Here is a 15,389-nt window from a genome sequence, read left to right on the forward strand (position 1 = left end):
CAGTAAAAACACCTAGGGAATCTCACTTTGCTTGTGTGTTTGTGAAACAAACTGCCAAATACTAACAAGTGTTTCAAATGGCTGAAATCTTACGCTTACCTGCAAACTTGATGTGGAATTTATTCTCAGGTTTCAGTATCTGGACATACAAAGGACAATTTGGAGCGAAGTCTTTAACTGCCCAAGCTCTTAAAATGGTTTGATGATCCTAGAATAGAGTATGAGGTGATGACAGTGAAATACAAATAACCATGTTACACTAGAAAAAACACTTGAACTTGAAGAAAACTCATTTTTAAGACTATATAACACCAGCTGGTGTGGATGTTAATGTACATGTTATATAAGTAATATTACATGTTATGTATATCATATATATATAAATACATAAATACATATACACATACACAGACAATGCAGTAATTCTGCAGAGACAAGGCTGAGGTACTCTGTGTTCACCAACAAGGTCTCTGAGGCAGGCTTCAAGCAGGAGGAGAATCAACTGCAGTGGATGATTTTAGGCAGGGATTGCTCCAGAGAACTCAACACATACGAGCCCATGGGATCAGATGGGTGCGGAAAGAGCAGGCCAATGTGCTTGTATGGTTCTTGTATGGTTGCTTTCTTATCTTTGAAAGGTTGCGAAGACTGGGGGAGGTCTCCAACAACGGCAGAAAAATTAATAGTTTCACCCATCTTCAGACAAAAACATGATCTGGGGAGCTGCACCTCTGGGCACGTGAATGCGGTGTCTCAGACAGCATTCTCATTTCCCTGTTCAGTCATTACAGTCTGGATGAGTGGAAAACTATATGGGTAAAGTGCTGGATAGGTGATTGGAGTCTTAGGGCAGTGGTAAATGGCATGCACTCTGCCCAGAGACCGGGGCCAAGAGGAGTGTCGCAGGGATCTGCACTGAACCTGTCCCGTTAAACATCTTTATCCATGACTTGGAGGAGGTAAAATAGTGCACAGTCAGCATGTACCAAACTGCAGGGAACAGTCAAAACACTTGAGGGCAGGACTGCCATTGAGATGGACTAAGATAAGATGGAGGAAGGGGCTGACAAGAACCTCGTGAAATTCAGCAGGGGCACAAGCAGACTCCTGTCTCTGGCGCTGAGTAACCACCTGCATTGGCACGGGCTGGGGGCTGACTGGCCAGACAGCAGCTCTGCTGGAAAAGACCTGGGGGTCCTGTCTGAGCGCAAACTGAGCATGGGCTGGTGGCATGCCCTGGCAGCAGAGGCAGCTGACAGCATCCTGGGCTGTTTTAGCACAGCGAGTAGACAGAGGGCAGTGATTATCCTCCCCTGCTCAGCACAAGTTAAACTGAATCTAGACACTGCATCCAGTTTGCAGACCCTCAATACATCAAAGGCATGTATAAGCTGGACTGAGTTCAGCAGAGGGACACCAAGATGATACAGGGCAGAAGCAGAGGCCCTGTGAGGACAGGCTGAGGGAATGGAGCTTGTTCAGCTTGCAGAAGAAACAGCTTCAAGGGAAACTAACAGCAACTCCCAGCATCTATGGAATGGTTATTGAGCAGATGGAGCCAAGCTCTGCATTGGATGTGGAAGATTGGTGGCATTTGGATGTGAAAGAATTGTGTGAAAACTTAGATGGTAGTGATGAGTCATGGCTAATCAAGAATGATGTATTAGATACGTCCTTCCAAAAAGACTCAGAATTTAAATAACATAAAATTTAAATCACATCAGGAATTAAGAGTTTAAAATTGTGGATAATTCCAAAATATATCAGCTCCATTAAAAACAGATCTACGTTTTTGTGCAAGTAAAACATTTGCAGAACTGACATCAGAATTTAGTCAGCTACTGGCCAAAGTATTCCAAGAGATTTCCCAGCCTGTTAGTTTTTGTACTTGTTACCACATGTCAAGAGTAAGTTAACCGCAGAATGAAGACTGCTATCCCATAAAAGTAAAGTATGTGGTAATACATTCATATATTGAATTGCATGGAATATGGCTAATTTCAGTGTATCAGCCATCAGCTTTCATTTATCTCAGAACTAAACCGGAATACTTGAGAGCTGCATGTAGGAAGCAATACTTGGGTTGAAATGCCGTGCCTAGTCATGAAATTGGTGGTATTAAAAGATAAAAATTAGTGTGGTTCATTATGTTTGCAGCATCAGCAATAAGAAAACATTTCAGACCCATGAACACCAGGGAAAATCTCTGCCTGGAACAGACCGTAATTGACATTTTCAAACTATAATATTTTAATGTCAACTGAGATGTTAGCAAGTATTTTTTCTACTAGAACGGAGTCATGAGAGGAAGACCTTTTGACGATGGTAAAATATATTATTTCACATTTTTTCTTATTTACAGTTTCATAGATGTAGGATTCCTGTGCCCATTCATGAGATTTCAAAACTCGGATGTACCCTGCTATAAGCTTTCCCCGTATGAAATCACTTTGTCTTCATGTTTTCTATAGCATATGGTGAACTATTCCTCTTTAGGTTTTGTTTTTTTTTGTATTTAGGGTTTTTTGCTGTTTCGTCCTAAGGGAATGAAATGCCAACACACCTTAGAAAGTAGCAAATGGATGGGTAATGGGGTAGATGGTGGTCATACAGATCTATTATAGGAGAAGTAGGAGGTTTGGGAGTGGATTTGGGACAGATTTGAAAAAACTGTGTTGAAGATTTTACCTAATCTTTTTATAGAAAAGGTGTCAGGGAAACACATTCAGAGTCATTTGAAGTGATGGTGAGGCTTCATTGCACAGGGTTTGACATTACCAGTTTCCTCCCTTCCTTTCCGTACCAATCATTCACAGATCACATTGGCTTTCAAAAGTGGTGAGAAAAGGATGTTTCCTGTATGCCACATGCATAGAATAATAGCTTATATTCAAAGAAATTTAGGTGAATTCATTTTTTTCGTTCTTGAGTATTGCATATATGAGCTAAGATTAAATTTACCGTGTAAACCAAAACTGTACCAGTAAATACAATTTTAGTTGTACATTTCAGACTAAGTTTACTCTTCCTCTTTTCTTCTCAATGTTAGATGTTTTCTTTGAATTTTTTTTAATTAGTATTTTGTCTAAAAAGCCTGTTTTTGTCAGAAGATGCAAGAATTGTTAAAAATAAGACTGAAGACTGATTATTAAAATGATTCAAGTGACACTATTTTATTTAAAAAACCCAAACAAAACCTAGACCCATAGAAGTGAGTGTTGTAAAATCAAAACTATGAATCACAATGTAAAATATTTTTAGATAATCGTATAGGAAAAGGAAAGACTCCTTAAAATCTCTTGATGATTATTTGGCACATTTGCTGCTTTAACACTGCAAAATATGCACTGCTTTCCATTTGCTAACTTTTTTCTTGAAGCAGTCTACAAATATGTAATATATATAAAATGGGCACTTAAATGCCCTATAAAGCTTCATAATATCAACTCAGTGTGTATGTACTGTTAATATAATAACCTTGCACTATTGCTTCATTTTCTCTCTTTTCACTTGGCGTATACATGTGTTTGTATATATACAACTTGTAGGAGACATGCTTGTCTGCCCTGTAGAAGACTTCAGCAGAGCTGATAATTGCATTTTCTTTGTCAAAATTCTGGAGGGGTTATGAGCAGAGATGAACAGCTTGCTTCTAAGTGAATACTGTGTTGGTGCAGCTGTCCTTAAAGCTGCATAAACCGACCAAGTGCAATGTAAATCACATGCTCTGCTTGTATGGGATTTCTCATTTCTAACCATTTCACAACTGTCAAGTACATTTTGTGAAATGAGATGTTGTAGCTGATTTATTCCGAACTTCATGGCTAATTTAGGCAAGGCAGTTTGGCTTTTTGATATTTTTTTCGGTCTCTCAGAAGTTATGAGTATTTTCCCAGGTATTTGCAAGAACCGTTGCTTGTTCTTATCCGTAAATACCCTACAACCTCTGTCACTTCCAAACAGTACGTGCTGAGTGCTTGCATTACTTGACTACACCAGGATTACTCGCTGCCAATTCTGTGGCTTTTGCTAGTGTGTTTTCGGGAGTCTGTTGCTGATTAATCAAATTCAAAGCCCTTAGTTCAGTAAGTTTCAATAGTATAGTAGGAGCACAGATTTATTTCTCAGGGAGTTCAGTGGCTTTCTGCAAGTCCAGTACAGGTTCCTTAGTTGTGAATAAAATTTTTTAAAGCAAGCTGATAGTTTACAAAAAATTATTTTTGATACAATTTGCTTCTGGGGGCTCAATTGTCTAGCAAGGAAATAATCTTTTCTTCTTGCTAGCTGCAGCTTATGTTGCTTTTTTTTGTTCTTCCTTCTCTGATAAACCATAAGAATAGGTACGGAAACAACTAAGTTTTGATGGCAGATGAAGTAATTGTAACAAGTACTAATAGCAATATATTAAGAAATACTACATACATAATGCAAAGCCCTCATTTCCCATGTTTTACTGTATCTATTTTTAATATTAAAAAAAATTGCTATTTCTTATAATGTAGGAGCAAAACAGTATTTTTAAATTGAGATAGCTTAAAACATACTTACTGAATAATAAACACCAGTTTGATCTTGTTAGGGAATTTGTGTCTTAATTTAAATTTGTGAGTATTCAGACTTATTCTGATCTTCCTTTGGAGTTCATGATTGAACCAAATAGAGGCAAGTGTGCGATAATTTAGCATGGAGCTCCTGGCTAAGAATTTAGTGTGGCCATAAATCCCTCCTCAGTGGACTTGTTTTGGATATTTGTGGTTCAGTAGGTAACTTCATTAGTTTGAAGACTTCTAGTTCATACTGAAATAGTTTTATTCTTTTATCACTGATACACTGAGTAGAGGTTTGTATTAGCAGTCTTTCTTTGTGGACAGCAACTTACCTGACTGCAAATAACCAGTAAGATGGGCAAAACCATAGTAACTTATTTAAAGAATCTGGCTATTTTTCACACTTAGAATCAGCCAATATGAAAAATGGTCAAACACTCTCAGATATATTGGTTATTTGGTATTACTCACAAATTAATTTATAAAGTTGAATTCCATCTTTACTTTGTTAGTAGTAAACTTTCAATACTTCAGTAGTTCTGAATGGAAATACCAGTCAGTTGATATATAATCTCTTTTCTTATTTAATAAATATAACTCTCTGAATTGGGAATCTAGAGTAAACACTGATATTACTCCAGGTAATTTGAATAAAATTTTTTGACAGAGTAATACCATTTGAAGTGATTAATGACCAAGTATCACTATATCTATAAGGTACTATGATAGTGCTTATATGGTATTCTGTCATTGTTCCATAGAAAAAGGAGAGAACTCATTAAAATTTGCCTTATCATGAAAATTGTTTTTTTAAAGTACAGTATTCTTATACAGTACTTCATTTTTGTCCTGTATGAATGTATAAATCTTACTCTTTTTTTAAAGTTCAATTTATAACTACTTTGTGCTGTAAAATCCTAACTTCTTTGTTACATAGGTCATGTAATTTATTTTCTAAAAAGGCAGAAGTAGATATGTTATGTGAAATGAGCTATTAGATCATGTTTCATAAATTTGTGAAATTCTGGCCTTATAGAATCCAATGGAAACTTTTTCATTATCTTATCTGAGACAAGAAGTTCATCCCACATGCAAAATCTCTGTGTAAAAGAGCTAATTTTAATCTGTGTGCAGAAGAAGTCTCAGTCCTTGAGAGGAAATAAGGGCAGCAACAGTATAAACAGCGTGCATGTTCATTCTTAGTTATTTCTTCAAAACTTACAGCTGCTGTCCGGTCCACCTCACAGCGGCTACTTAGAATGAAACAAGCTTCAGCATCATCCATTCTAGAAGAGGGAAGACAAGTCTGTTACATACCAGCAAAATAGTTATGTGGACTTGTGTTTCATAATGTATAGTCTTGTATGCCTATAGAAACAGAATACAGAGAATGTTTAGTCTGTCGGTTTTCATGCATTATCTGAATGTCAGCAGCAGTCACCCTGTGCACTAACTCATGCTGTACCAGTACTTGACTAGGTCCTGGGAAAATTTATTTCCCTGGTGCCAGCAGAAGCTGTGCCAAAGCAATAAAAGCAGGGTGGCCTCAAACACACTTAATTTGCAAAATAAGTATATATCTGCCATGAGTATAAAAGGTAAGTAAGTAGCACTAGTCTGCATAGTGTATAAGGGTATGATATGTACAAGTTATTATTGATAAGAATGAATGAGAGGGGGCAGATGACTTAGCATAGACTTGTCTTGCCTAGTGATACCAGAAAGATGGGTAGATGTAGTAGAATGATGCCTTAGGGATAAACAAACATTTCTGTGTATGTATGCATTAAATGAATTAACTATTTTCAGTTCATGGTCTCTTTGAGAACTTTTAATGCCTCATTGTTCACTAGTGGGTTCAACTGGTCGTGTAATAGAGTGGTGGTGGAAGTGCAGAGGAAAACTAACTGAAGGTTTTATCAAAGTTTGCCTTTCCTCTGTTGCCTCAGATCTTGATATCCTTCTCCAGTGAATCCTACTTCACTTACTGGTACATGGAAATAAAGAAATAGGAACTTGGTTGACCTCCTTGGGAAGACAGGACTTTCTGAGCAAAGAGAAACAGGATGAGCAGAATGGGTTTCCTGGGAAGGGGAAAAGTGAGACAGAAGCTGGGGAAAATGAACAGGCAATTCACTGCTCATTACATTAACTCCATTCTGAAGTCTAGAATGGGACCTGAGATTCCTAAATCTTTGGTTTCTCTGCTGCTAGAAAATAGAATTGGTGGTTATTAGTAAACAGTTTAAGCCATGAGAGGTACTACTGTACAAATGCAAAACAAAAAGACAGTCCTTGCCATATAAGCTCTAAGTGACATGACAAAGGACAACAAAAGAATATGCAAACATGGGAAACATGAAGAAACGGTGTGACAATACCTTGAATATAGAAATTGTCATGGTAGAAAGTGTATCACTACATATCGGAGCAGAGAACAGACTGAAGAGGAGATGCAATGGAGAATACTGGGATTACTTTACAGATGTTTCTGAGAAATTCATCCTAGATTGAAGGGACAGCATGGGCGAAATCACAATGGGACTTGTATGTTAATCTGCTGCATGTGTGAAAGAGAATAGCATTAATGACTTATCACTAGGTTGCCTCTCAGTAAGAATGGGTTGTTGCATGCTAAGTGAAAATAAGGGGTTGCTCCTAGATGCAATGAAGAAGGGTAAGCCAGGGAAAGACTGACATGAGGCAAAGTAATATTCTATATAAATAATATTTTAGAGTGTTGTGAAACAAGGGTTCAGACAATTGAGATGATATATGTCAAGGACAGAAGTATCATTTTAAGTGGGGCAAAAATGAGAGCTTGCGTGAGAAAACACTTGCCAGATGCAGGCTAACTCTACACAGGATGCTCTACAATATGTTTCCGAGCTTATGATCCACAGTAGGATACTGGTTTTATTTTGGTAGCAAAAACTGAGATCTATTTATATCTGTCTACAACTAAACTAAAGCTGATGAACATACACCTGTAATAAGATGTCAGGTAGCTTGGCCAAATTTTTAGTTTTTGACTATAGAAACAGTGATTAAATTGTGTGTTTTGTATGAGGTCATTCAGAGAAAGTATAAATGAAAAAGAAGGATAAAGACAGGTCATTGTAGATTCCCCATAGGCACCCAGCAGTAGGAAAACAGGGGAAGCCTCAAAAGATTAAAGCACTTGAAATGGAAAAATCTTTGTAACAAAGGCAAATCAGTATATCCACAATAGTAATGTCAAATGCAGCTGATGTGCAGGTGGAGAAGTGAGGACAGGAGGCCACTTCTAAGCACTGGTTAGGAAGAAATCATGGGAGCTGTATAAGTAGTTTCAGCTAAGCATGGGAGCAGAATTAGAAAGATATGGTCTTTAACAAAGTTGTAGGAAAGAAAAATCAGTGAAATTAGATGAGAATTTGATGAGAGCTGATGAGGTAACTGGGATTTGACAGTACATATAGATGATTTTGTAAGGAAATGAAACCTCATGTGAACACATTCACCTTTTCCCCCAATGTTTTTTGTAACTACTTGAATCACTTCAGCCACAGTTGACAAGGACAATAACCTGAGGTTAACATCTATGAATGCCATGAATTTAGACAACAGAAACACTAATAGCATGCATGTTAAAAATGTTTATTAGAACCCACAGTAACCTTATGAGAGAAGTGTTATTAGCAGCCTAACAACTGAAAAAGCTTTTTCAATTACACCATTTTTATGTGCCAGAAAACTGAATCTGAGACAAAAACTCCCAATAGTTCCACTGCTTGAGGATGGCAGAAATTAAAGGGACTTTATATATTGAAGAGAAATTTGTGAAAGGAAGAAGTATAAGGTAAAGACTGGACATGAAGAGGGTTAAGGTCTGTGCTGGTTCACTAAAGTAAGCGGAAGGAGAGGGGAAGACTATTTGAGGTCATGCCAAAACATGATAGAAAGCTGTAGGGGAAAAAAAATCAAGCATGGTAGTGTTATTCTCTTTCAAGTGCTAGTCTGCATGGAGAATGAGAGCTGTTTTAATCAATTACTTTGTTGTTTCAAATTCTGAAGTAGCTACAAAGTTTCCAGTCATGCTAATGGACTATGTAAGTATCAGTGTGACACTTCATGGCAGAATTTGTCCTGGTTTTTCATTAAAGCTGGGAGCTCTGAACACTGTTCAGGGAACACCAAAATTCTGCAAAGTGAACCTCCAAAGTTAGGAAGCAAGAAAAAATACCATTTTGGTAAAGTCAAATTGTGTACTAGGGCATATAAAGAAAACCAGCCTTTAGTTAACTGACTGCTTACTACTTACAGTCAGCCAGCTTCTGGTATTCCTTTACTTTTTGGTGCAACCTTTATCCTGTTACTTTGACATTGCATCTCATGTATATGAATAAATTTTGATAATGAGACACTTGATTATTTTTTGTTGGAAGTTTACCATGTGCCTTGTTATCTTCTCAGTACATTAGGTTCTCATTAAAAAGAAATACAGTAAACGTCTTAGTTACTGGGTTATATTTCGTATTAAACATTCTATTAAATGCCCACTATGCTTCTTCCTTCAGGAGGGGTTGAAAATTATTCTATGACAGGTACATTCAATTACATGTTCTGCAGGAAAAAGCACAGTTCCACAGTTAACGACCTCCAGGTTATTATAAGTGAAATTCAAGATTATCTTTAGGGAACAGCCTAATTTTTCTTCTCCTAATGTGTAGAACAAATGCCAGCTAAATCCCCATATGAATTCCCTCTTGAAATCAGCAAGGAAAAAAAGGAACCTCTCTCTAAAAGAGAATTCCTAATCCTGGAAAAAAGCTTTACTGTATTTTCAAACTTTAAACAGATACAGTAGTAGTTGTTTTTTTCAGCAGAAATCTGAGAGGATAACACTGTTCACTAGACTTCTCACAGATTAGATTCTTGGAAATAACTCCCCTGTGGTAAAGGCTGAATGATGCAAATACTTAGACAGGTATTGGCTTAATTTTAGATATCTCTATTTGTTGCAGAATAAGCTCTTATAAAAAGCAGTGCAGATACATTAAATCTGTTATTTGCTAAGAATCACCTTTCTCTCTCTTTGGAGAGTTTAAAGAGAGAAACCTAATCCATGAATTCCACTGTGAATTCCTTCAAACCTTCAAGTGATTAAGCAATGATAGGGGGAGGGGTTGAGGAACTGTGTTTGACTGATGTGTTTTGATTAATGTCATTCACTATTAACTGGCGGAAAGGATTTTTTAGAAGTGGTGGAAGCACGTGGTACGAGGAAGGGCCTGAAAGAAGAGTATACGGAGATATAGTAGAGTAGATGCTTACAGTACCAGGCTGAACTTAGGAAGAAAACAACTGTGCAATGGGTTCAAAGGGTGATAATTATTTGTGTTTACTTCCCCCCTCCTTCAGTTGGTCAGAAGACCTATCATCACATTTACCATCTTCGCTCAAGGAACAGAAACAAAGCCTAGCATTACTGGCAGTTTTGGAATTTTCTGTGCTGCTTTTTCAGAAGAAATCACAGGCACTCTGTTTCATTACCGTCAAAAGCTGAGACAGAAAAGACAGGGAAGAAAAATTTGGTCAAATGAAAGAGTTTACAAATATTTTTTCCTGGAAAAATTTCAGTTACTAAGAAAAACAAATTATATCAGAGTCTTGCTTTCTAAATATACATGCTTTCCTTCTAGCACAGCTTTTGTTGTCAAACTTATTTATCAAACAGTATGAGTAAAACAAAAGTAAAAACAATATTGGTCAATATTTGCCTACTTAGCTCTCAACAAGTCTTGATCTTTCAGTGCTGAGCCTTGCAGATAGATAACTCTTTGGGACCACATTGGGATTTGTAACACCCTTCGGACCTGAGCATCCATCTCAGTAGGACACAAAATAACGACATAATAGTCCTGTCAAAAACATAAGGGGGAATAGTCATGTTATTTTTTTTATTTTACCGTTTATTGTGGCTATAGAATGAGTCAACAGAGACTCAGCATGTCAAAAATGTCTCTCCTCATTCTCAGATTTCATTGACAAAAGTTAGTTGAATACATGTGTTTAAAATATTGAATTCTTTATGAAAATGGGTGGACAGTAGTCAACTGCTCAGAAAAGACTTCAGGGTGGCAGCTAAAGTCCATTTAGGAACATTTTTGTTTCCATTTGAGCATAATTCTTTTTAGAGACAATTTACATTTCTGTCATTCTAGCTGGAAAATGTAGGAAGTTTTTAACAATCAAAATGGAATTGTCTTCCCCCTAGTTTTTTTCTCTGCATTAATGGGCAGATCCAAACTCTGCTTCCTGTGCTACAGACAGTCCCTGCTAGGAAAAGTAATATTGCTCTGAAGTGTACGTGTGTGTACACCCGAGAAGATGGGAAGAATGGAATGCGAGAGAAGAGACTGAGAGCTTGTCATAGCGGCCTTCCTTAGCACACACAGAAAGCTTAGTGCATTGGATCCAGTGCATCACCTGTACTCTCCAGCTTCCCATTTCAACTGTGAAGGGAATGCATATAAGCTCTTTTAGGTTACATAAGTAGTATTAGGACTTTTCTTCTTTGTTTGCAGTCTATCACAGAGCCTGACTCATTCTTCAGGCTACTTAACCAAGTTTTGGATTTCAGTTTGTGTTTGCATCTATAAAGAACTGGATTTCTTTGTGCATTGGCTTATGCCTATTACTAGCTAATTATTCCAGGGAATATTTTGGATCTGGGGTTTGTCAAACTGCTGCTCAGCAATTTGAGGATTTTATTTTTGTGATTTTTTTTTTCCGCTAGTTAATCAAGCATGATACCACAGGTAAAAGACAGAGAAGATTTAGTAAAAGAAATGGTCTGTAGCAAAGCTAATGATAATGAATGCAAATTGCTGCCTCATATAAATAAGCTTTCATGTGATCAAAACAAGTCATATGGCATCTGTTTGCCTTAGCTAGGGAATATGTGTACACTAAGAAAATCTCTTGTGTGTAATCTTTTTAGCCTTCTTAATTTCAACAATTCCAAAAGGACCTAATCTTCCTAACACTGGCAAAAACCAAAGCAAAATGAGAAAACCGAAGATGCTTTGGCTTATAAGGAGTTCTGAATCCAGTCCCAAAACAACAGGAACAAATAATTTGAGTAGTTTTCATTTATTTTCTATTTGGGGGTAGAATATAAGGAATTTGCACGGAAATACCTGTTTCTAAAAGGACTGGCATAATTCAACAAGACAGTAGTTCTATCTATTTACATCAATTTAAAATGAATGTCTCCATACTATGTCTCAGCTTCTTATTGCAATTATAGATTCCCAATTCAGTCAGCTATTCCCAAATTCAGTTTTACAAATTAAAGACCATTTCAGAAGGCTGCAAAAATTCAGTGTTTTGAGTTTATTTTCTTTCTTTTTCTCACTGTATGTACCTGCAATCTGGGGTGAGCATAGAATTCATTTAAGAAATCCATAAGTAAGTCAATCTTCAGAGAGCTAACACACAGCACAACATGTTTTTCCGTCTGAGCTCTGTGTCGACTGTAGTTACCACCAGACTTTTGTCTCTCCATCCACAAATATGCCAGCTGTTCAAACTGCAAGAGATGCCAATTGTCAGTGAAATATGGACAAGAAGATGTGTAATACAGCTGCATCGTGACCTAACAATGTTGCATCATTCATCTCATGCCTTTATGAAAAGATGCCCTTCACCCACAATGCTTTTTTCTTCGTAAAAACTTCTCTAGTAAGTGGGTGAGATTAATAATAGGGTGATTGAAAAACATGGCGGTAGAACCAGTCTTTACCACACACAAATAGCAGGGTAAATCCATTAAAATATCGTGAGATTACAGTAAATCTTAAGATTTTAGAAAAGCATGAAGGCTGTACCTTATTTCCTTTTCCAGTGCCATGTGACATAAATGCTTCCCTCAAATGAAAGGTTAAATTTTCACACACTTTAGTGTGTACTGTGAGTACAGATACTCAGATAGAAGCACCATTTTACTTAAGGCAATAACTCCTCTCTGAGATTTTATGTTCTGAACGTGACCTTCTGTATATCCTCTTATCTGTCTTATAAATTTAGATACGACTTAACTACACAGCAGCTGTTAATACAGCAAATTTGCCTTTGCCAGCTGAACAATATATGCAGGCTAACAGTAAATATTGCTCTACAAGTCTGAATCCTTTAGACTAAAGAGAATAATGTAATAATCAGTGCCATTGTAACAATCTGTAATAAAACAAACACCATTTCAAAGCTTCTTGTAAGTAATATGCATTTAATACTAAGCTCAATTTAACTATATATCTGTGTGAAGCTGCTTTTTCTCATCCACATTCAACTGATTGAGAGACTGAATCATGAATAATAACTGATTTCATATCATAGCAGGACAAAAGCTCAGGAGAGAATGCCTCCTGCATTCTGTGTATGGAAAACTATATGAAGCCCCATCATCACTACAAAGCTATACAATAAAGTAGCTAATAATAGGCAAGTTTATGTGAAAGGGCAGTAGATTCCAGGTTATTTACTGTTAATGCAGAGTTCTTATACCTGAAGCGTATATCAGAACTACCTGAAAGATGAAAATTCTGTTTCCTAAGAAATTCCAAATTTCTTAAACAAAGCACATTTTAGTAGACTATACATTTTTCAAGAGAATACACATTTTACAGAATTTCCATTGAGTGGGAATATAATTGTGTTAGTGCATATGTCTGTGCATGCAGATATTAAATATTTAGGTATAATTAAAATGTTCAAATAGTTTCAAGAAAATTAATGCTGAAAGCTTGAGCTTCCAACCTCCCATGGTTTCTCTGTTGTCTGCTCGCAGTAAGCTTTAGTTTAGTGTCAGAGAATCAGGGTCTGGAAACTATGGCTGCGAGAAAAACTTTGGAATTCACAGTCTAGCAGGTCTACCAGAAGCTTTGATAAGCATGGTCGACGTCTCCCCACATCCGTTTTTTGTCACATGAGGTCTGGGTGATCACCAAAGGTGGAACAGTTAGATCTTGGCAGGACTTCCCATGTAATCTGAGGGTTTCCCTCATCAAGCCTCACCTAATGAGCTGGGCAATGTTTGCTACAAATTTAATGACAGTGATTGACTTGAATTTTCATAAACCAGCCTTTTCCTGTTGAAACTGTTGGAAGTCCTAAACTTAAGTAGGCATCAAAAATTCCTAACTGTGCTGTTGGCTCTGTGTGCGTGTGTACCAACATACACAGCTGTGAACCCAATTTGCTGGGGTTGCACATTTAATGAGATTTTTTTTCAAGTTAGCACTGCACTGTAAGAATAAGAGAGGAAGAGGAAAGAATCAAGATTAGAAAGAGGAAGAAGCTGCAGAGGAAATGCTATACTCATAAAGAAAGTGCTGGCAACTGGGTTTTTGGGGGTTTTGGGGTTGTTTTGGTTTGAGGGGTTTTTTTAGGGTTGGTTTTTTTTGGTCTTTTTTTTTTAATTGCTCCATTAATAACAAACCCATATCTCAGGATGAAGGAAGGGCTCTGTGGTACCTGACAGGAACAGAAAGTTTTCACCAGCACTTGAGAACTGTTATTAGTGCCCTGGTTCTTAGTATAAATCCAGACTATAGGAGGACACACATTGGGAAGGGGTTGGGGAGGGACCAAAAAAAACCCCAAACAAATCAAACAACAGAATAGGAGGTATAGAGGGCGGGTTATTTTCCTGACATTTTATACGCAATAATAATAATAACAATAAATTATTTCAGTTATTATTCTTTCATTTTAAAAACAATTCTAAAGAGAAGAAAAATCCACATTTACCTGTATGGGCAACACCACAAGAGCAACACAGATCATAATGACAACAAGCAGCTTTGAAGGCCATATCTTGGGTGTAACATCCCCAAAGCCCACAGTGGAAAATGTCACTATGCAGAAATAAAGGGAGTCAAAGAGAGTCAACCTGTTTCCTGCTCGTTCCAGATGCTGAATTCCACAAATACTATGTAGAAGAGAATGAATAAAGACATGAAAAATAAAAACTGTACTTAGGGTCAGTTCAAGTTTGATGATTAAATGTGCAGAAAACTGTTTATTTTCAGAATTCATAAATTCCTTAGCAAAGACATTTTTTCAGAGAAAAGTAAAAATTACTATCAAACCAGAAATGTGTTGTTAATATAATTTTCAAACGTTTTTTGTAATAAAAGAAAATGATTTTTTAATTATTTGAATGATAGTCACAACTTTGTTGTTAGGTTTTGCTTAGTGGCTGTTGTGAGGGAGAAGCGGTATATAGAACATCATGGATTGATGCAATTCCTTTCTAAACCAGAACAAAACAGATGGTATAGAGTTGCCACTATTTAGAATTTTTTATAAACATCTTTTAACTTTTTCAGGGGAAGTTTGTTGGTATGGACAAGAAAATGTACATACTGCTTTCTTAAAATCTATTTCTCTTTATGCTGGTCTCTATCCCTTTCTGTGGCAAGAGTAACTAGCAGGAACTAGTTATGAGAGTGCATCTTGCATGCTAGAAGGATATTGTTGGTACAAATAGATACTGACTGTCTAGAATAAACTGAATGTGAGAATTGCAGGATATCAAATTGTCACAGGAATAAGTGTCCAGGGTCAGCCTTCAGGTAGAAGGTGGAAGATACCAACTGGTATGAAGACTCCACTTGCTAAAAGTACAGAAGGGAAATATAAGGCTTGGTTGTCTTCGACAGCAGAATGAATGAAGTTCATACCTTCCATTCACATATTCCTGTGGCCAAGTAAATGGGAGCCCAAGTTTAATTGGTCATTATTTCTCTTGTAATCAGCATGATGTGCTCTTGGTTTTGAGAAGCAGTAGCAGAA

The 15,389-nt window shown here is 36.9% G+C and overlaps 1 protein-coding gene across 11 annotated transcripts in view; it reads right to left on the bottom strand.

Annotated features, from left to right (window-relative positions):
* The window catches only part of KCNT2 (potassium sodium-activated channel subfamily T member 2), a 144,229-nt gene that overhangs the window by 52,689 nt on the left and 76,151 nt on the right, over nt 1-15,389 (bottom strand). For all 11 annotated transcript variants that reach the window (XR_010373412.1, XM_064454747.1, XM_064454744.1 and 8 more), the window contains 5 exons: nt 14,343-14,523; nt 11,959-12,123; nt 10,314-10,450; nt 5,770-5,833; nt 100-208 (listed from right to left, as the gene is read on the bottom strand). Coding sequence is in view for 10 of the 11 variants with exons in the window: in XM_064454747.1 (XP_064310817.1) it covers nt 100-208; nt 5,770-5,833; nt 10,314-10,450; nt 11,959-12,123; nt 14,343-14,523 (656 nt within the window). In the remaining variant the exon portion in view is untranslated. The remainder of the gene's footprint in view (nt 1-99; nt 209-5,769; nt 5,834-10,313; nt 10,451-11,958; nt 12,124-14,342; nt 14,524-15,389) is intronic.

Source organism: Phalacrocorax carbo, chromosome 6 (assembly GCF_963921805.1).
Source record: "Phalacrocorax carbo chromosome 6, bPhaCar2.1, whole genome shotgun sequence".
In the NCBI taxonomy this organism is placed as follows: domain Eukaryota; kingdom Metazoa; phylum Chordata; class Aves; order Suliformes; family Phalacrocoracidae; genus Phalacrocorax; species Phalacrocorax carbo.